Genomic DNA, 22,291 nt, shown 5'->3' on the forward strand with positions numbered 1-22,291 from the left:
AGAAAAAAATAGAGATTAGGATCGTTCCAGCGAAATTTTGCTGTTAGTATGCATGATTTCTTCCTTTATGTCGAGCATTCTTTCAGAAACAGTGATCGACACTATCTTTCGCGAGTAAAGGGCCACGTGTAACACGAAGTATAAAAAAATTCTCCCATCTCTCCGAGAAAGAAGAAAATGGCAAAAAGCAGATACTTGCTGGAATAGTATAATAGGCCTTTCACGCCTATCATATTCATGTACTTTTAATTAAGTTAGCTTCATCACGCAAATAATATGATTGAAACATAATTCTAAAAAGAAATCTTATTTTTCAATAATAATAATAATTAATTATTTTCAATGACAACACGACTGAAACATAATACTAAATATAATATATAACACACAAAATAATAAAATGTAATGCATAATGAAAATTTTCACTTCTTTAGAATTCTAAAAAAAAACTATATTTTTTCAGTTTTTTTCAGTAGTATTTTAGTTAGTTTAGCAAAAATTTCATTCTTTAGAAATTTTATTTCTCAATTAGAGTTCCAAAGAAACGTTATCTTTTTTCTAAGCAGAGAGAAATTCAATGTTGATACAAGTACAGCGTAATTTCACTGTCCTCGCGTCTGAAAATTACGATCATCAACCGCGTGTATCCTTTCATTCGACAACTGGCAACAAAGAGCACATTGGCTCTACACTGTCGTTAGTTGCATCAAAGATCCCACACGCACTTCGCTTCGCACGTTCGTAAAAATAAATTTCCACGATGACACCGCCCACTGCATGTTTATTTAAACAACCATGTTTCGTGGTGTACGCGGTTGGCCGCAATCGCGAAGATACGATTACTGCGCGATTCGCGCAATTGATTCGTTGGAAGGCCATCTAATCAGCAGTTGCGGCAACCGCAGCCGTTTTAAAACGATTCTTCCTGATCTCGAGGTGGCTGTAAAAGTGTGCGGCTCGAAATGCGCGATTCCGCGCTGCATAAAATAAAGCGCGTTGCTAGCAATTGCCAATTGCACTCAATTACCGTGACTTGAGACTGTAATCGCACGCACGCGATCGGTGGATCAAAAAACGCGCACCCAGCTTTTGTGGTAACCTTTTTTTTTTTTTTTTTTTTTTTTTTTTGTCAAAACGAACGATACGTTAATGAAATCTGTTTTCGTAATTGGTTTATTATGTTGGAAAGTAACTAGCAATTTCTCTGACAATGAATTGTACAATAGAAATATAACATACAATATACGATAATTATTATACAATAATATAAAAGTGTATTATACAATATATTATATATTTTATAATTATTGAATATTAATATGTTGTGTATTATTCTAAAATATATTATGTAGTGTATACAATGTATATTGTATATAATAATTAAATATATTATATTATTGTATATTATTACAAAATAGGAAAGTAACATGAACACTAGCAATTTTTCTGACAATGAATTATACAATATACAATATACGATAATTATTATACAATAATATAAAAGTGTATTATACAGTATATTGTATATATTATAATTATTAGATATTAATACGTTGTATATTATTATAAAATATATTACATAGTATATACAATATATTGTTATAAAATATATTATGTAGTATATACAATGTATATTGTATATAATAATTAAATATATTATATTATTGAATATTATTACAAAATAGGAAAGTAACGTGAACACTAGCAATTTCTCTGACAGTGAATTATACAATAGAAATACAATATATAATATACGATAATTATTATACAATAATATAAAAGTGTATTATACAATATATTGTATGTATTATAATTATTAAATATTAATATGTTGTATATTATTATAAAATATATTACATGGCATATACAATATATTGTATATATTATATTCATTAAATATTAATATATTGTATATTATTATAAAATATATTATGTAGTACATACAATATATATTGTGTATAATAATTAAATATATTAAATATATTAACAGTAGTACATACAATATATATTGTGTATAATAATTAAATATATTAAATATATTAAATATATACATTATTGTATATTGTTACAAAATATATTATACAAACTCTCTCGAATTTTTACATTTCTTGTATTATTATTATAAATGGCTACTGTGCACATCATACTTTAATTTGCAGCGAACCATCTACGAAAACAGATTTTGTTAATGTATCGTTAATAAACTGATGCAGGCGTGCTAATAATTTTTTTCAAATGTCGTTCTTTCCCTCGTGTCTCGTTGGATCGTCGAAGCTCGCAGGCTCGTTTTTACAATTTGTTACGTTCGAAATCTCTCGTTGTGAAATTGGAATCGAATCGAGAAATATATTTAACAACGAATTCAACGAATTCTCTTGTGACGTTCCCTGCTGACACAGATCCGTCAGACGTCGTCGCTAATTATTTGTCGTTAAAATGTTATTGTTAGTTAGATTTATTCGACAGCCAGTTAAATTTCACTGTTTGAGCATCGATGAAAATATTGCTGGTCTATTTCGTTCTCTTTTTATATATATATATATATATATATACATTTTTTTTTCGAGAGGGACATTCGTTTTCGTCGAAAACAGCAAAACCTTTTACAAATTGATGTGTTGCATCTCGCGTGCGTGTGTTTCATTTCATTTTATTCAATTCGGGACTGCATTCTAGAAATAGAAACGTCGTTCCGCATTGTAACAACAATAACATGAATTTTTGTTTGGCGAATATTGCTCATGCGCTCCCGCACGGAAATAAATTTTTATACAACGACGAAACAATGAAATTAAAATCTCCACGACTTTTAAGTGGACAAGCTGAAACGTTTGTCAATCTTTGACGCGATCTCGAAGGAAATTAAACCGTATTTTTGCAAAAATTAACGATAAAACAATAAAATTAAAATCTCTGCGATTTTTAAAGGGACGAGCTGAAAAGTTTGACACGATCCTGAAGGAAAATAAACCGCATTTTTTACGAAAATTAATAGTAAAACAATAGAATTAAAATCTCTGCGATTTTTAAAAGAACAAGCTGAAAAGTTTGACACAATCACAAAGGAAAGTAAACCACATTTTTTCAAAAATTAACAATAAAACAATAAAATTAAAATCTCTCTGCGATCTTTAAGTGGACAAGCTGAAAAGTTTGTCAATTTATGACACGATCGCGAAGGAAAATAAACGGCATTTTTACAAAAATTAACAGTAAAACAATAAAATTAAAATCTCTACGACCCTTAAGAGAAGAAAAATTCGAAAAGTCTGTTGATCTTTCTGTTCAAGTTAAGGCTACGATATGGACCTTCACACTCTCGGCGAGTGTTAATTTATCCTCTTCATCGAGAATAAAATTCGAAGATCGATAACAGGATAATACAATAATAACAATTGTATATTCTTACAATAATAACAATTGTATATTTTAATTTCTCACGCCAAATTGCCAAACTGGCAAATATCTATGACCAGTGGCGTAGGCGAATGAAAGATCAGGTCGAAAAGTAGCAGTGACCAAAGGGAAAGAGGAAAGGGATAACGAGACACGGGAAAAGGCAAACGAAAGAGAACAAACAGATTCGAAGATAAAACCGATAAGGACGAGGCGCTTTGAAAACGCTTGCAGATTGAATCAGTAGGAGCAACGAGGAAGATGAATCAGTCTGCCAGAAACGAATTTTAAAGACAAAAATGCCGCGGCGCAGAAAATGATCGAATTGGGTTGTTTGAAATGGGACGGAAAATTGCAGAAACGTAGATTGAAACGGAAGCGGCTTTTGGAAGGTGGAGTGAGAACAGAAGAGAACAGTGGCGTAGGAAATAGTGTTGAAAGCTGCTTTCACAAAGGCAAAGCTTTTTGTATTAATTCTCGACCGCAAGGGGGCAAAAGGAGTTTAAGGAAAGATGAGACGCGTCGCACGCTTTCCCCACCCGGCTTTTCACGCAACATTTACCGAGCGAGTCTCAGCGGCAGAGTCACGGAACGAGTGGTTATTTGCACCCTCCTCAACTTCACTACCACCATCGGCGGATCTTCAACGCGTCTTTGATCCCGACGCGAGTCTCACGAGTGCTCGACCGACTGTAGATTATTTACGTGCTCATCTTTCACTTGCAACAACAGTATCTCTATTACTATCTTTGTCCAGTGTTTGTGCAATTTTTGTATTTCTGTATTTCTGTATTTCTGTAATTTTGTAATTTTGTAATTTTGTATTTCTGTCTTTTGTGTTTTTGTATTTCTGTGTTTTTGAGGTTTTGTACTTGTGTACTTCTGTACTTTTGTACTTCTGTATTTTTGTATTTCTGTATTCCTGTATTTTTGTACTTCTGTATTTCTGTATTTCTGTAATTTTGTAATTTTGTATTTTTGTCTTTTGTGTTTTTGCGTTTTTGAGTTTTTGTACTTTTGTCCTTCTGTACTTTTGTACTTATGTACTTATGTATGTCTGTATTTCTGTAATTTTGTATTTTTGTATTTTTTCTTTTTGAGTTTTGTGTTTTTGAGTTTTTGTACTTTTGTATTTCTGTATTTTTGTACTTCTGTATTTCTGTATTTCTGTAATTTTGTAATTTTGTATTTTTGTATTTTTTTCTTTTGTGTTTTTGTGTTTTTGAGTTTTTGTACTTTCGTACTTATGTACTTCTGTATTTCTGTATTTCTGTATTTCTGAAATTTTGTAATTTTGTATTTTTTTCTTTTGTGTTTTTGTGTTTTTGTACTTTTGTCTTTCTGTACTTTTGTACTTCTGTATTTCTGTAATTTTTTAATTTTGTATTTTTGTATTTTTGTCTTTTGTTTTTTTTGTGTTTTTGAGTTTTTGTACTTTCGTACTTTTATATTGCAACGGGGAGAGATCACCCGAAACGAGATCTAGAAAATTAGAAATTTAGAAAAATTCGCAAATCTTAAATTTAATTTAAATTAATCTTAAATTTTTTTTAAGTGGAGCGATAAGGTGAAAGATAAAAGGACACCTAATGGTACACGTGTTTTTTTTTCTCTTCACGTGCACGTTTCTAATTAATTTTTTAAATTAATTTTTATCTTGAGGGTTATTTAAGAATTTAGATCCTCTCGTTGAGAATTTAGATTCGAAAAAAAACGTGACGAGATGTAATAATATAAAAATTTACTACCTTCTCGATAACAAATTTCTGACCGCGGATTTCCTAAACTAATTTGGATATAATTAGTTAAATAAAAGTACATTTTCGATTTTATTATATTTTTGGAGTTCTTTCATCACGCCAGCAATTTTTATAAACTTTCCTCGATAGAAGAAATTGATCTTACGTTGAAAGAATTTTATTATACGCCGCGTCTGCGTAATGAACTGAAATTTTAATTTGCAATGGAAAATTCTTAGCCTCGTCAGATCTTCTTCCGTCGACGATTAACGCACTTATCTTGCGTGATTACGCATACAAATCTGAGTTTTAAGAAACGGTTAAAAAAGGAGCAGCTTTATCAGTTAACCTGTTGCACAACTTTCCAAGAAACGTGCCTGATTGAGAATGCTCTGCTACGAGGCTGTAAAATAATTATGTGTTACTTCATTCTTCGTTGAAGTTTCTCGTGGAAACGTAATTTCAGGTCGATATCTCGATAACGATCGTCTTTTATGAATTCTTCATGAGCTATTCACAAACTCTCGAGTTGAATTTTAAGCATCATTTCGTGGAAAATAATGCTGGAATTTTGCTATTGATCTTTCACGTGAGTAAAAAAAAAAATCGAGTAAAAACGAAATCGTTTATAATAATTGCTTGAACCTTCGAAACCAAAAAAAAATTCAAAATCACAATTTTCGTCCAGTGACCACGTATATTATTTGTATCAACCTCCCGCGCAGCCAGTTAATACAAACGATAAAGAGAACGAGAACCCGATTATGTCATCGTTCGCTCGTCCAGAAAAACAAATTTTCAATTCCACCGTCGATTCACGGCCATCGTGTTCAGCGAGCGTGTATAGAAAATTGCTTTTTTCTAATAATTGCCTCGGAATCGTTTCGATTCATTCGAAGCAGAAGAGAGGGTTTGCCAGAACGATAATTTACAATATTTGTCATCGTTCTTAACGATCCTGCGTTTCGCGGAATAATTATATCGATCGATGAACTATGCCCGATTCTCTCTCGTATCGTCGACTCGCGCGCTCAGCGAAAACGTTAATCGGCGCCGAAGTAATCGGGGGGGAAAAAAAAAAAAGAAAAAAGAAAAAAAAATTAGAAAAGAAAATCGCGAGCGATTCGCAGAATTATTTATGCGTTTCGCTGGCGATGTGTCTTAATTATTTATCTTAATTGCACGCGATCCGAGACGTGGTAACGCATGCAAAAAGTTTCGTCGCGCGAACGCTGCCAGCTGGCTAAATTAAAATATGGAAACGCAGAGGCTCGAAAGCTGGATCCGTATTCGGGTCAGATAGCAGCGGGCTTCGACAGCTATCCCCCCGTGAAATACTCACGCGTGAAAGTCCGTTCTTATCACCGGCGCGGCACCGTGTTTCGAAAAACACGTTTAACGACCCGACGGCCGGCCTTTTGCCCCGAAATTTTTGCGAATAACGCGTGACAACGACGAAAGGAAGGAGAGGAGGGAAAAGGAAGCGAGCGTGAATCGAGTAGAGGCTTCTAATTGGGACAGATAAAGAAACGAATGAATGCACAGCGACCAGGATTGGATAATTAATTGGCGCGGTTAGGTTGCGTGTTTGATGCTATCATCTTCTTATTGCACAGCTTTCTTTTTTTTTTTTTTTTTTACTTACTACTTTGTTGCATTTATGTGTACTTTCGATCTATCTTTTAATCTACATACATAATATTTCTACAGGGGAAATCAAAAGACTCAAAAGAACGAAACCATTAGACCCTTCCCTAATTGTTAATTAATTGTCAATTGTTATACTGGATGTTCCTTCATGCGCGACACACCAGATTATATCAAATCTGCTGGTTGGCCTTAAAAAATGCCCGTTGCAGATGTATCATTAAATTAAAACGAAAAAAAAAAAAAATATATATTTCTAGACTTGTATTTTCAAAATTACTTTCACTTACTTTTGTAGCTACTACATCTATCTTCATCTCACTTATTATCCATCTGTACATTCTAACACTGTCCATCAACCTCTTGCGCTGGAATAACGTCCCACGTCGAGAATTTTTTGTCCCAAATTGCAACATTTTCCTCAGTTCTGAGTATATTTAAGCACAACCAAGGCGGAACAAATAATAAATTTACTACTTCTCGAGAATTTCTATCCAGTGATATCATACCGACGTGTTCAAAGAGACGAAAGAAAGCGACGAATCACTCTATACGGCTCGGTCGCTCGTTATGGTCCGCGACAACAATTTTCTTTCCTTTTCCTTTTCTTGTGCAAGAAGAGAGTTTCCCCTCCCCCTCCTCCGTGTATTTAAACAAATTAAATTAAACATAGACCTCGGTGTTAATTATAAGATACAATTAGCGGCAGAAAGCACTCGTGCGTCCTTCGTCTAAGGGAATTCAATTGAAGTTGCTAATTGTATTTTTCCATGTGTTTCAGAAACAAATGTTTGTAATAACAACGTTTTATACTTGAAAAGACTTCAATGTCGATGGAACCTTTCGCCAGAGATAGTAATTGGACATGCAGCAATACAAATAAATAAATAGCCGGAGTAAAATAAAGAGAGAGAGAGAGAGAGAGAGAGAGAGAGAGAAAGAGGAGGAATGAAGTGGACAATCATTGTTCTTGGTAAATTCATTGCAATCGCTCGATATTTCAGCAGCCTTTGTAAAAGCTGCGTGCGCTTTGCTAATTATGATCGGGGCAAACGCGCGCGTGCTATTGAAATATCGTCGGGCCTCTATTGAATATTTCTATACCGATCTCGAATAGCGGTTTTGCCTATCGCGAGATGCATTTTGCTAAGAGACGTAAGAGGATGAAAATTTTCATTGCCAAGTAATAAACAAAATCGACGAAAACTGGCAGCTTGTATGTCGTTCGATGACATATCGCGTTAAAATATAAATAAATTATATAGGGTGTTTCGTAACTTGTGGGACCCACTTCGGGAGCTGATTGTACGCCTAAAAATAATGAAGAAACGTCATATAAATATACGTCCTGTCTGTCTTCGTTTATGAGATATAATGAATTTTCTGTTTTAATTACTTTTACAAAAGATGTTCGAAATGACCAGCTTGCATTTGAAGACAAGCCTGCACGCGTCTTGTCATTCATCTGGTTACTCTCTCTNTTATGATTATTATGAAAATTGAATGTACCATCCCTGGTAAAACTAGCTTACTAGAGTTTGCTCTGTTTATAAAATTCATTATAACTCATAAACGAAGACAGATAGAACACATATTTATATGACTTTTTTCCATTATTTTTAGGCGTACAATCAGCTTCCACAAGTTACGAAACACCCTGTATATTTTGTTTCTCAAATTCGTCGCGAGGATTTGCAAGGAAGAAAGAATAGAAAAAAAATAAGAGTTCTTTCATTCTTTGAGCAACGTGAATTTACGGCACAAGTATCAGAAAGTATATGGCTGGCAGAGGTGCCTTCCAAGTATGGTCCGATACGATACAAATTGACACACTTCCTTTTAAAGGCCCGCGCTGATTGGCCTGGTGTGAACGGTCCGGGGAAAGGGTTGAATCTACGATGACGCGATCATAAATCCTCTCCTTAAATGGAAACCGACGAATTCAAGGCGAAAGCGTGCACGATTAAGAAAAAGAAAAAAAGAAAAAAAAGCAGCGTCGCAAAAAAAAAAAAAAAATGATACGCTCGATAAAAGAGGTCAATTCAGTTCAGAAATTCTTGCTCAGTTCAGTTACTTGTCCTCTTATTCGCCGTTTGAACGTTGTCCGATCTTTTTCGATAAATTGTTTCGATTTGTCACGATAGTTACGTAATGAGATTCGTCACTGTTTAAAACGTGTCATTACGGAAAACGATACTGACGAGCGTTTCAACGCGTTGCAATATTTTGCCCCGGTCCCGCTTGCGACTATAGTTCCGCCATTATATTTCACGCAGCCATCACGTGACCATCGTTGACCATCAGTTTTATTAATTCACGTTTCACGGGGATATTACGTCGGGGATATTAACATCGTGCCGATCAAAGTTACAATCAATCCCTCGCTGTTGCCCGGATAACAAACAATTTTGCCGATATTGCAACGCCGTGTGTATTTTTCAATCTCGTTTCGGAAACGTTTCGCACGATGGACAATGGATGGTTTGTCGAAATATCATGCGAGCTGACAGCTGAAACGCCGTTTGCAGTTCTCAATTAGCAGAGCCGGCCGCTCGAATGCGAAATTTCGACGATAGGACCCGATTGGCGATTAACAACATCGTCGAAACTCAAATCTCTTTTTCTAAACAAGAACCATTGTTTAATTGTATGTCCGTGTCAATTCAACGGTTGACACGGTTTGCAAAACAGTTTCAAACGTACATTTATTTCAAAATCTTCGAAAACGATCTCTTTTGACAGCTACACCTTGCCTTGTGTACTCTTTTCCTAGAAAGCGTCTCAATTATTATATTCCCAATTACTATATTTATTTATTCCACTGCTATTGCTGTTCCATCATTATTTATTTTTTTATTTATATTTATACATTTATTTCTTTACTCGTTTGTTTATTTATTTAACGGGGAAAAGTCCATTAGCGCCTCTTGCGCTGGCAACTGGTTCCGCGGACCATAACGAGTGACCAAAACCGTGTACGATAATTCGTCGCTTTCGTTTCGAGCTTCGTCGCTATGGCGTTGAATAGAAAATTACTAAGAGCAAATTTAAACAAATAAAATAAACTTAAAACAAATTTAAAATAGTAATAAATTTATTTTGTATTGAAAATATTGTATTTAAAATAGTAATAAATTTGTTTCGCCTGGTTTATATTTCAATATACTCGAACTGAAAATATCGCAATTTTGGGACGAAGAAGAGGTTAAAGAAAGAAAAAAAAAAAACCGATAACAATAAATGCAACAACGATAAATAGGATATAAAGTATAGTACACATACGTTATATGCTATTAACGCTCTTTTCTTTCCTTGTTTGTAGATAAATTATTCGCTGAAACGCTACGAAACGTTTAAGGAAGGAAGGGTAGGCAGAGCGTATCTGGTTATGAGATCACTCGACATCCGGTTCCACGTTGCTGGACCGCGTAGAATGATCTGTCAATGGGAAGTGCGTTATCGTAATGCGCGTGGTACGTCATCCTCCCTTTCTCGTTCCTTTCCCACTCTCTTTCGCTCTTGCGGTCGATTCCTCGACACTTTTAACGGGACGACCTAATTTCGCGGAAAACTCCGTCTCGCGTGGAGAAATCGGACGGAGTTTCCAAATCGTTCGCCAGATCGGAACAATAAGCGAGGAACGGGAAGAATTGCGAAATTGCAGAGACAGAGAACAGGTTTCGAAATAGAGACGAATTGCGAATAAATTTTAGACGAAACGAACTCGTTTCGTTGAGTTGTGAGTTTTGTTAAGCGTGACGCTTTGTTACGTAACAAAAATTTTGCTTCCCTCGCCCTTTCTTTCTTTTTTTATTTCGTGATGCTAAATCGGCAGCTTTATCACACGATTAGTAACTCGACTGCAAATTTACGTGCACGATCCCCGTAGCATTTTCCAGTTTCGTGCTTCCTCGAGGTTTCACGAGAATTTTTATTCCGTGTACACGAGATTCGCACGTTGTTTTAGTTTCTCTTTGGCAAGCTTTCGAACAAATTCCACCAATTATCTGTCGTCTGGCGGCACGAGATAAGCGGGAAGTTTAATTTTCCGGATTCGATCCGAACGTTGCCGACGTTCGATGTTCGTGATTTTTGCGCTGCAGCAGCACGCAGAACGGAAACGCTTCTCACCCGCGCATTTTGCGATACGGGAAGACGAGCGAACGCGTAGGACTTGGCTGCGTGTATCCGTTCATAACGGGCTGTTATCACCTTTCGGTTGTCCCTTATCGCCGCACGAAATGTCGCACCGGCAAATCAACGACCATTTTCGGTTCGAATACGAATCGAGAGGGATTTTTTTCGATAAATCTTCCGACCAGGCCGCGCTTTGTAACTCGCACTATTTTTCGCCCCTCTCTTTTTTTTCGAAAGCAAATTTCCCGCGCAACAGGTTGTTGCAAAATACCTGCCATTCCATCGCATAACTTCATTTCCAACTTTTTCCGAGTTTCCTAAGCTGCAGTTTCCTAAGTTGGATATTTGTTTACGAAAACGTCGCAAATGAATTGAACGCATCTAAATGAATATTTTGTACGTTTGCGTCATCAAGCAAATTTCAGGAATTTTTCGTACATGTACCGAAGATCGTAAATTTATTGCATTGTGTTTTGTTCGTGGGATCGAGCCGATTGTTTCTCGAAAATTCGAAAATTCAGGAATTTATGGAAAGAACGATGTCAACGGAATCAACAAGCTTCTCAGAAGCTTGCATCACGCTATCTTTCCGCGGCGAGAGAACAATTTTTTAAATTGGCCTTCGCGCCGGAAAACATAATCTTGCAAGTTTAAAGTGCTCGTCAACAAATTGTGCAGTGTCGTAAAGTTCAAACAAAAAAACATGAGTGATGAAATTCGAGCAAGTCTCAATTGGCTCTCAATAACTTCCAATTTCGAGTGACAAGAAAAAAAAAAAAGACAAAGTATAACGTAATTCAGCGCAGAGGAGGAACGCTGAAAAAACGAAAAATACCTAAAAAGAATCCTTAAATCTTTCAGCTCTGGTGCTGTTTTTAAAAGTATGTATCTACATTGCGTTGATAACGATTATATACTCGTCGAACACGGCTGCTGTAAAACTGAATTAAATTACAATGAAATGACACTAGTTTTTCCTTTGAAAAATTAATAATTTTATTGTTTGACACAATTAATATTAATTGATTAACTGATACTGATCAATAATAATTAATATTAATAGCAAGGGAATATCTAAAAGGAACTAGTGAAATCTAATCTCAAAATGTTCTGAAATGTCTGAAATTTACAAATTTTATTTCTCACCAGAAAATCCAATCCAAGTGACAAATTATAATTATCACTCACAGCTCAAAGATTTAGCCTCTTTACGCGTTTGGACACGTATGTGGACAGTCAATTTATATATATATATATATATATATATATATATAAATACTTCCATTCGCGAAATTGTGATTAAAAACAGTTGCAAAATACAAAAATAGTTATTTTATGAAATTCTAAAACGTGAACGTGAATTGTCGTTCTCTTTATTTGCCAAAAATAAAACGAAATTAAATTAAATTTTCTTTGCTGCAACTGAAATTAAAAATTCATCCCTGAAGAGTTTAAACGGACTCAATCACTTGCGCTGGCAACTGATTGCGGACCATAACGAGTGACCAACACCGTATACAGTAATTCGCCGCTTCCTTTTCGAACTCGCCGGTACGATATCGCTGGACAGAAATTATTGAGAAGTAATAAATTATTATTATTTTGTTTTACTTAAATATACTTAAAACTGAGAAAATAGAGATACTGATTGCGGACCATAACGAGTGACCAACACCGTATACAGTAATTCGCCGCTTCCTTTTCGAACTCGCCGGTACAATATCGCTGGATAGAAATTATTGAGAAGTAATAAATTTATTATTTTGTTTTACTTAAATGTACTGAGGAAATATTGCAATTTTAGGACAAAAAATTCGTGGCACGTCATCCCAGCGCAAGAGGTTGAAAAAAGAGAATTCGCAGGAAGAATAGAAACGGGGTTTGCTGGGCTATCGGCCACCAGGAAGGGGGTACAAAGTGCGAATGTCACGAGAGGTTAATGGCACGTAGGTTCGGTATCAAAGGAGGATAGCCGAGTTGCAGAGCGAAAGAGGGCGTATCGTCGGTGAAACGTAGATTTCTTTATCGGCCGTTTAGATACCCTACTTCGTTCGAGCGAAACAAAACAGGGGTTACACGTGCTCGTCCCGGCCGCGTCTCTTTACACCGCGCGTGGGCGCTTCCACTTCTGTTTTCCCTTTTTCCCTATATACCCCGTATATATTTTCTCGCCGGCTTTTCACTTGCTCTTTGATCAGCTCTCTGACGATCGCCACGAGCGAACGAGCCCTGGAATTTTCTAATTGTTTACCACGCGGCCGATCTCCCTTTCAGTTATTAATAGCTTCAAGCCGTCCGGCTTATTTTCTTTCTCCTTTCCCCTTTTCTCTTCTCTTCTCTTCTCTTTCCCCGGAAGGAGCAACATCCCGAATTACCTAATCTCCAGTTCCGTGAGATTTTTCACAATTGGCTACGTGACTTCGAAATCGAACGAAATTTTGATACGATGGTCGTTCTGTCGAAACTGCTGTCGAAGTGAAAACGGCGAGGAAGCGGAAGTCGAGTGGGAAACTGCAAGAGGAAAAAGGTCCAGCCAGTTTCTATCGTTTAATTCGTGCCAATCCTGATAACGAGACAACGACGTAGACGACGACTTCATCTACGGCCAGCCAATGGCACGTGGGTATGCGTGTAATATGTAATATCTGGGTAATCGTTACGTAGATAGGGATCAATGCCAAACGCGAGGAACGCGAGATATATACTGCAATTTATCATTAACGCCTACGGACCAAAGCTGCCGGGCCGAAATCGTTAACCCAAAGCGCGGAATTGTGCCATTCCCACCACCGGTGGTTCGACGGTAATTTCGGAGCGAGGTCTGCAGCTTTTGTTCGCCTCTGGCTCCATTCCACTTCACCGATCAATTTTCAATCGATCCGGTTTTTTTTTTTTTTTTTTTTTTTCTTTTAATAAACTTCGAGATTTCTTCGACTTGTTTCTTTCATCGATTTATATCTTTAGATTTATCCTCTTACTCTTTCGTTTCGATCGCTTGGACGAGGCAGCTAAATCTTTTCAAATTTCGCGCGTATCTAACCTAACCTAAAATTGTACTCTAACCTAACCTTAAATTATATATTCTTATATTATGTGTATTCTTTGGAACCTTAGTTATATTGTGCCTGTGTTTATGAAAATGGCCTAACTCGGATATTTCTCGTTTCGAGATATTTAAAGAATGAATTAAAAAATATTTCAGGAGATATTTGAACCTGTAAGGTTCAAAGAATTTATTGTGACTGTGAAACTTTGTGCGCAGCTTATGAGGAAATATGATTTTTTAAATGATTTTGAAATGACTTGGACCATTTTTAAAATTAACTGAATGTAACTTACAGCAATGAAAAAACAACGAATTTTATTATAAAAAGAATTTAAATCAAATCTATTAATTCACATTTTTAATTTTTTATTGGAAGTGGGATTTTGAGTTTTGAGTGACTTAAAATATTTCTGGTAAATTGATAGGGTAGTAAATTCTTACATCGTTCAATATTTTTCTTCTGTTATTGCTCTCTGATGGCGATGTATAATGGAACCCTGTATATTTTTATAATCTATATTTTTACCCTGCCTCTTTTGGGCGAAAGGAATTATAACATGGAATCCAGCATCATCTAAAGAAATTTTATGAAGCGATTTTTCAAAAATATTTTTGTTTCAAAATGAATTTATTTATCAAAATATGAACTGTTCAAAACGTGACATTTGAACATTTCAGACGTAGTATTTTATTATCTGAGTTATGTATCGTGTACATACATTAGCTAGTTAATCAGAAAAATCCCTAGAGTAATTACCATAAACGATAAAAAATACGGCAATCTAATAGTGAAACAATTAATTACTTTTTCACAAATGACAAATTCACACTAGTGCAACTGACTGGTCCACTATCAAATTGAACAACAACTGAATTCCAACTCAATGTTTACAGTTTCTTAGAAATTGCATCGCGAAATAACTGATAAACTTGTTTCTCTAAAAAATTCTTTATTCTTAATCCTGCGTGTTAGACAGTCTCGTTCCTCGAGATAGAATCGCATCGTCGAGGAGGAGCGTTGATTCTTTCCGCTTGCCGAGCAACGCAGCATCCGTTCGCCAGAAAGGACCATGACGTCAGCGTGTTCTCGCGCGCGCGGAATGATCCTCGAAGCTGCGATCCTCGCGCGAATTGAACTGAATACGTAGCGCCACGCCGGGAAATTAAAGGCGCTGAAGAAGATCGTTTATCCGCGAGTAACGTGGGTTAATCGAGCACGTCAGCCTCGACTTTACGATTCGCCACGGCGAATGGTATCCGGAGATTTACGATCGCTGGGTGAAATCGACGATCAACTCGGTGAAATTTCTTCTTCTTCTTCTATTTTTCTTTAATGTCGCATCGACAGCGACGGTGCCATTAGATATGTGTGTACGTAGTTTATGTTTTTGAGATATTTCAATACTCTTTGTATGTCATTTTGAGAAGTCAGGTTTATGTTTGCGTTGATACCGTATTTCTGTCTTTGGGATTCTGTGGTGTGGCATTCTTCTAAGTTTGAATTTAATGGGATTTCAGTAGAATTCGTATTTGTCCGAAATTGCAATGGCCACTCCTCCGCTGGCGTGGTTTTCGACGAAGTTGAAATGTTTTAGTGTAGGCTGATGACTTTTTTTCTTGAAGGCAGATAATATCGGTGAAATTTACATTTACGGGCCGCACGAAATTTTCTGCGCCTCGGCGTGTCGTTTCTGCGCTCGTGTTGTCGAGTGTCTTCGAGCAAATGAGAAATGTTATGCGTGTCCTTCGCTCTATTGTCGCGAAGGCCGACGCACGACGGTTTCTACGATCGTGGAAATGTACGAGTTCGTTATTCCTCCTACGTTCAATTGTGAGTCGATGTTGTTCAGATAGTATTGGCGCGCGATGAAAAAAAAAAAAAAAAAAAAAGAAACAAGACCACCTTACGAAGGAGCTGCGTATTATATTTCATTCGTGAATTTGCTGTCGTTCGCGCGTTATTATATACGATATTTCACTTGCTAATTCGACGACTAATGCAATTTTAATCACGTTGCGTGGGAAAACTCGTTTCGTTGCTCTCTGGGTTTTGAGAACTTTTATTCGCAATTGTATCAGTCGTGCAGATGATTTTCTTTGTAATTTGTTCCATAGTTACCAGCGAGACTCGAAGAACAATCCTTCGAGTATTCTGTCACCGACGATTCAATCATCATTAGAAGGCAAAACGACTCTCATTGACGTTCGAACGTTAAATATTTATACTATTATGACTTCAGTACAACAATAGACCTGTACTCATTTTAAAGCTCGAAGCCTTCACTTTCGGAATGTCTCGTTCATTTCTACATTAGCGGATGGAGAAGTGAAAACGTTTTTCTTTCTGAAAATATGTATTACAAATTGTTATAATATATACGTAGAAACATTGAAAAATTTTTTTCTTGATCAGATCTAGCAGATCTGTATTGATTTGAAGACTGATGACTTTTTCCTTTCCAATTTGACATACGATTTTCTCCTTTACCATTTTATTGAACTTTGAATGTTAGGCTTGAATAAAAACAATTGTAACATTTTCATCTAACATTCGATAAATTGGAGAAAAAAATTATACAAGTTTCGAGGCTTCGATCTTCAAATTATCCATCGTAAATTCAGTTCGTGAAAAAGAACGTTTCGCCGTTTTTCAAAGAAAGACAAAAGTTTCAAGGTTCGAAACGAGCTTGAAATTATGACAATTCCAACATTTCGTATATTAATGGGATTCGCTGTATATGGCCGGACGATTTATTAGCAGCGTGTTCAGTAAAATCATCGTTTATTTCGTTTATGACAAGAAAAAAAAAAAAAAAAAGAGAGCAGAAGCAAAGGTACTGGCAACGTTGGAATGAGTCGAAAAGGTCGCTGGATATAGCGGTACCAGAAAGGGCCATGACGTCACCCGGACGACTCGTTTCGAGTCTCGCTGGCGTCCCGATGTGAAGATGCAATCCGCGCGTGTCGTAAAAAAAGAGAAAAACGCACTCGTAAACTCTTATCTCGCCGCGAACTGATAGATGTTCATTAAGGGGGATCACTGTGGAACGGTGAGGCGGCGATGTTCTCAGCGTTCGTTTCGCATCGTTTCGATAAAGTCTCTTATCACCCGGTCGCTGCATCCTCTGTTCTTCGTGCAACCTCGTTTCTTTCACTGAATTTCGGAACGAAACACAACGACGAAAAATAACAGCCTTCTATCGTACGTAACAGCTTGATTTATTTAAAAAAATCATTCGATTAAGATGAAATAGGCGAAGATTTATTTCATAATTGAAATTAATTCTAATTATTCTGAAGAATTAATATTATATATATTAATATATAATATTATCTGTATTAATGTATAATATTATCTGTATTATGTATTATCTGTATTAATACAGTTAATATTATCTGTATTATATATTATCTGTATTAATACAGTTAATATTATCTGTATTAATGTATAATAATATCTGTATTAATGTATAATATTATTTGTATTAATGTATAATATTATCTGTATTAATACAGTTAATATTATCTGTATTTATGTATAATATTATCTGTATTAATACAGTTAATATTATCTGTATTTATGTATAATATTATCTGTATTAATACAGTTAATATTATCTGTATTTATGTATAATATTATCTGTATTAATACAGTTAATATTATCTGTATTTATGTATAATATTATCTGTATTAATACAGTTAATATTATCTGTATTTATGTATAATATTATCTGTATTAATACAGTTAATATTATCTGTATGTAATATTATATTAATACACAACATACGATATTTATAAGTACACGTTACAAACTTAAACAACTGGAATTGCATTTTTGCAACACGTTTCTCGACTATTGTTTGTAACAATACGTGTTACAGCATCCTTTCACGTTCGAATCAATTTTCTCGCGCTTTTCTCGAAATGTAACGATCACCCGAAACAAGCGTCGTACCGATACCAATTTCTATTTGTCATCGACCATGTTACAAGCCCCCCCCCCCCCGACCATATTCCATCGTCTTCCATTTGAAAACTTGTTCGACCCTCGACCGCAGCGCTCGACAATCGTAATTGTTGATGATGGCAACGTGGCTTGAACCAGAGTGATTGGATACGGTTCGCAACGATTTTCGTGGTCTCCTCTCTCGAAATCGTTGTTTCTTCTCTAGGACTATCGTTTGTACCGTCCGGCGACGTGTATTTGTCGAGTCGTATCGATATACGAGGGATTGCGAAAGAATTCGCGGCAGTTCTGTGTGCCGAGAGTGTCGAGCATGCGGGCGGACTTCGTGGGAGTTCCTCTTGGTAATTCTCTCTCGTCCTCCATTTGCATTTGGAGACGCTCCGTTTCTGGCCGCTGACGCCATGGTGCTTTTTTCCCCACAGTACCCCCTCTCTTCCCCCCCCTCTCCCTTTCGAATCTTTGTGCAAGTATTGTGCAATAATTTTATCGAAAATCCAACAGCCTGGTATCCTCGTCAGCTCGACAAGCAAAGGGAATTATCTTGCCACGCAGTTTCTATTAAACTTAGTTACTCTAACTGTTAATCTTGTTAACAGAATATTTAATAGAGATTCATTTTTAATTTTAAACGCTAAACGTACCAACGTCCGGTCAAAACGATCCGTTCGAAATTTTGCTCGTGAAATTTCTGTTGTAAATTGTTCAAATTTCCTTTCGTTCGTTTAACTCTCGTTTTAAAAGTGAGAATATATTTGTAATTATGTGAAAGTTATTTCGTGCATTATTTCGCATATTAGATTGACAACTGGCTGTATTTATTTCGATAGATAAAGATCTTTATTTCACAGTCATTTATTTCATAATCATTGGACCGGTTACCATAAGAATAAGTGCCATTTAAAGGCACCATACGTTTAGTGTTAAGTATGATGCGTTTTAAAAATTTCGTATTAAATTTCAATTTGTGCTGTTTGAACGTCACAACGAAGACTGTAGTTCATGGCCCTCTCTCATGGAAAGAATAAACACTTCGGTTAATTTAGGCAAATTTAGGAACTGCGGAAGCAATTAACAAACAGCTGCGATATTACAGATTCGCGTAACTCCTTCGTTTTTCTGTTTAACATTATTTTCTAATAGTACGTTCATGACGTCGGGCTTGACTCATGGCGATAAAAAAAAGAAGGGAGGCGTCTGTGGCTCTCATTAAGAATTTTACGATGTAATTGCGTCAGTTGCTAAAAATTCTGCCTCTGTGAAATCGTGTCTAAGCAGCCGTATATTTCAATTCGAACGTAACGCGATACGACTTCTGTCGGCTTATGCACACACGTGTCCGGGTAATCATGAACGTAAATTTTTAAATGATGACTCGACTTTCTTTTTCAGAAACTTCGAACAACGTCATTCTTCCGCTGTTCTATTTCGTTGTTGCAGAGAATTAAATGTAATTGAAATCTATTTCGTAACGATGCCAGCGATTCAACTTGAGCTAAAGAACACAGACATTGACAACTAACGTATGCGGTCAACTCAAATAAACTTTTTTTCTAACAACTCGATCGACGCTTCCTCGCAACTCTAATCGACACCGTTTCCAACTCACTCGACTTTCCTCGTTTTCAAAAAGAAAAACCATCATTGTTCATGCTTTCTTTCTCTTTCACGCATTTCTTCACACTACAGGCCATCTGTTGTAATTAAATGCAACCAAAGATACAACAATATATGACCTACGATGCTGCACTACAATGCGAATCAGCACGATTTTGAGATTATTGTTCACGGATATATATGCGGTTGAATGATCGTAGAATTGATCGGCGGTGGCAATTGCTTTGATTACTTACCCTGTAACCCTTCTCTCCGGTGGCACCGTGTTCTCCAGCGGCGCCCTTCTCACCTTTCGGACCAGGTGGCCCGTCGGGACCGATGTCACCAGGTGGTCCTTCCGGTCCCTGGGGCCCAGCGATACCAGGGAAACCTGGCACACCTTTTATCCCTCTGCAATCGCATTTGTACGGATCTTTGCAAAGCTGTAACGAGATGAAAAGAGTAACTGAATAAAAATCGAACTTAAAATCTGTAAATGTAATTATTATTATTTATTCTGTATGTCATCTGAGCATTTAACATCTCTCATTTATGTTTTCATGATTATGTTTCAACCACCAGCGTGGTGGTAGTAAACTTTGGTGTAGTAAATTTTTTGTAATAACTAAATACGCGATCATTTGTTTCCTTTTGGTCAATTAGCATGTTATATTGTTAATGTTACGATTAATGTTATGATATAATGTTACGATTGCTATCAATATCAGCGCTGTGATACAGTTGCGTTGGAGTTACTCTTTTTGTTTTTATTTTAGTTTAATTACTTTATCGCTGTTTTTTATTTTTATATTTTATTTATTTTGTATTTTAATATATTTATACATTTATATTTTTATATATTTTTATATGTTTATATATTTATATATTTATATATTTTTATATATTTATGTTTTTATATGTTTTATATTTATATATTTATTTTTTATATTTTTATATATTTATATATTTATATATTTATATTTTTATATATTTTTATTTTTATTACCTTTTTGGTTAATTCTATTTGTATCATCGCAGCTAGCGAAATAAGCAAAACTTCATTTCCATCTTCATTTTTACATCTGCATACATCAACTTTTTGGTTAATTCTATTTATATCGTCACGCGCAGCAACAGGGTTCATTTTCGAAATAAATGAAATAAAGTTTCATCTTCCATTTTCATATTTTTATACGTCAACATTTTAATTTTGTTAATGCCGTCGCAACTGTCGTAACAACATGATCTCGAGATAAATGAAATAAATAACTGAGCTCCGCGACGCTTTCTGGAACTTTCTCACGACTGTGATTGTTGCTTCGTTAACCGTGGCGTTAATTTCTGAATAACTTACGCCGCTGCGTCCCGAAGGACGTCGCCTGTTTGAATAACGCGCGAGAGAAGGAGGATGGAATTCCGCGCGCGTCCGTCTCGCGGGGCAAAAAGTCGTTCTGCCTGTGTCAACGAGACTTTAAGAATCGGTCAGCGTCCAGCTTTTCGAAGAAAAACCACACGCGAGGCACGTGCTCTTTCTTCGTCGTGCTTCCGTCGTTTCACAATTGTTGTCTTACCTTCTTACTCGTGTTAGAACGGGAACGTACGTTTGTATGCGAGAAAACACACACACACATACATCTCTCGAAAAATGACGCGACCGCGTTTGTGTTTCCCCGCGGGTTATTCGCCCGGTCGTTGATTATTCAGGTGCTCCGCCGATGTTTGTTGGAACAGTCGAATTTAGAAATTTCGAGCGTTAACCTTAGTTAACCGGAGTAGCTTACGTCAAAGTATCCTAGTTCGCTGGTGGAAGCGGCTTTAAACTGGCGCGCGAGAAACCTGCACCGTGGTTAAGTGTTCGAAAGTTATTTTAAGCCTTAACCACGCGAAATATGTCATATTCGCGTTCTTTGTCAATTGACACTTCTAATCTCTACCGCTATCTTTCGCTCTTTCTCACATTTGTCGCGTTTTCGCAATTACGTAACTTTGCACAGCGAAACTCACAATCAGTGTGACACTGTTTTGCGAGAAATATTAGATTTTGTCGAAGTTCGGAGACGAAATTCGTCGGATTTTTATTTGACCTCTTGCACTGGAATGACGTGACACGTTGAAATTGGCTTTTCGACGTGAGCGAATTTTTTTGTTTCGTTTTTTGAAAATGACACGAGCCACCTTACAGTAATGAAAAATGACGACACGTGAAGTCACAACGACTCTTTTTAATGTATTGTTTAAACAAATGATTTTTTTGCAAAATGGTACACGCAGTTAAATTCCTCGTTAGAAAACACTAATTTCGTTAATTTACAAAAAAAAAACTGTATCTTCGGCAATTTCCGGAGATATTTAACAAAATCTGTCAAATACGGACGATCAACTTTGAGGTTAGTTTTCAGCAGCTTATCTCGTGCCACGCACGTCGAGAATTTTTTTGTCCCAAAATTGCAATATTTTCTCAGTTTTATGTATATTTAAGTATAACCCGGGCAAAGCAAATAATCAATTTATTACTTCTCAATAATTTCTATCAAGTGATATCATACCGACGAGTTCGAAAAAAAAGTGACGAATTATCGTATACGATTCGGCCACTCGTTATGGTCCGCAATCAGTTGCCAGCGCAAGTGGTGAAATACCTCGCGTTGGAGTGTCTGAGAAAATTATTTTCGACTTTCGATCAAAATGAACGCCCATTTTTAAAAAAAGCTTCGAATTGTAGAGACTCTGTCTCTAAACTTCCGCAAAGGTAAAAATCTGAGGA

At 36.2% G+C, this 22,291-nt stretch overlaps 1 protein-coding gene across 1 annotated transcript in view; it reads right to left on the reverse strand.

Moving 5' to 3' along the window:
• LOC122536205 (collagen alpha-1(IV) chain) overlaps window positions 1–22,291 on the reverse strand; it is a 98,395-nt gene that overhangs the window by 31,537 nt on the left and 44,567 nt on the right. The window contains exon 2 of the mRNA XM_043668370.1: window positions 19,785–19,970. Coding sequence (XP_043524305.1) covers window positions 19,785–19,970 — 186 coding nt within the window. The remainder of the gene's footprint in view (window positions 1–19,784; window positions 19,971–22,291) is intronic.

Source organism: Frieseomelitta varia, unplaced genomic scaffold, assembly GCF_011392965.1.
Source record: "Frieseomelitta varia isolate USP_RPSP 00005682 unplaced genomic scaffold, Fvar_1.2 scaffold_811, whole genome shotgun sequence".
NCBI classification, from domain to species: Eukaryota; Metazoa; Arthropoda; class Insecta; order Hymenoptera; family Apidae; genus Frieseomelitta; species Frieseomelitta varia.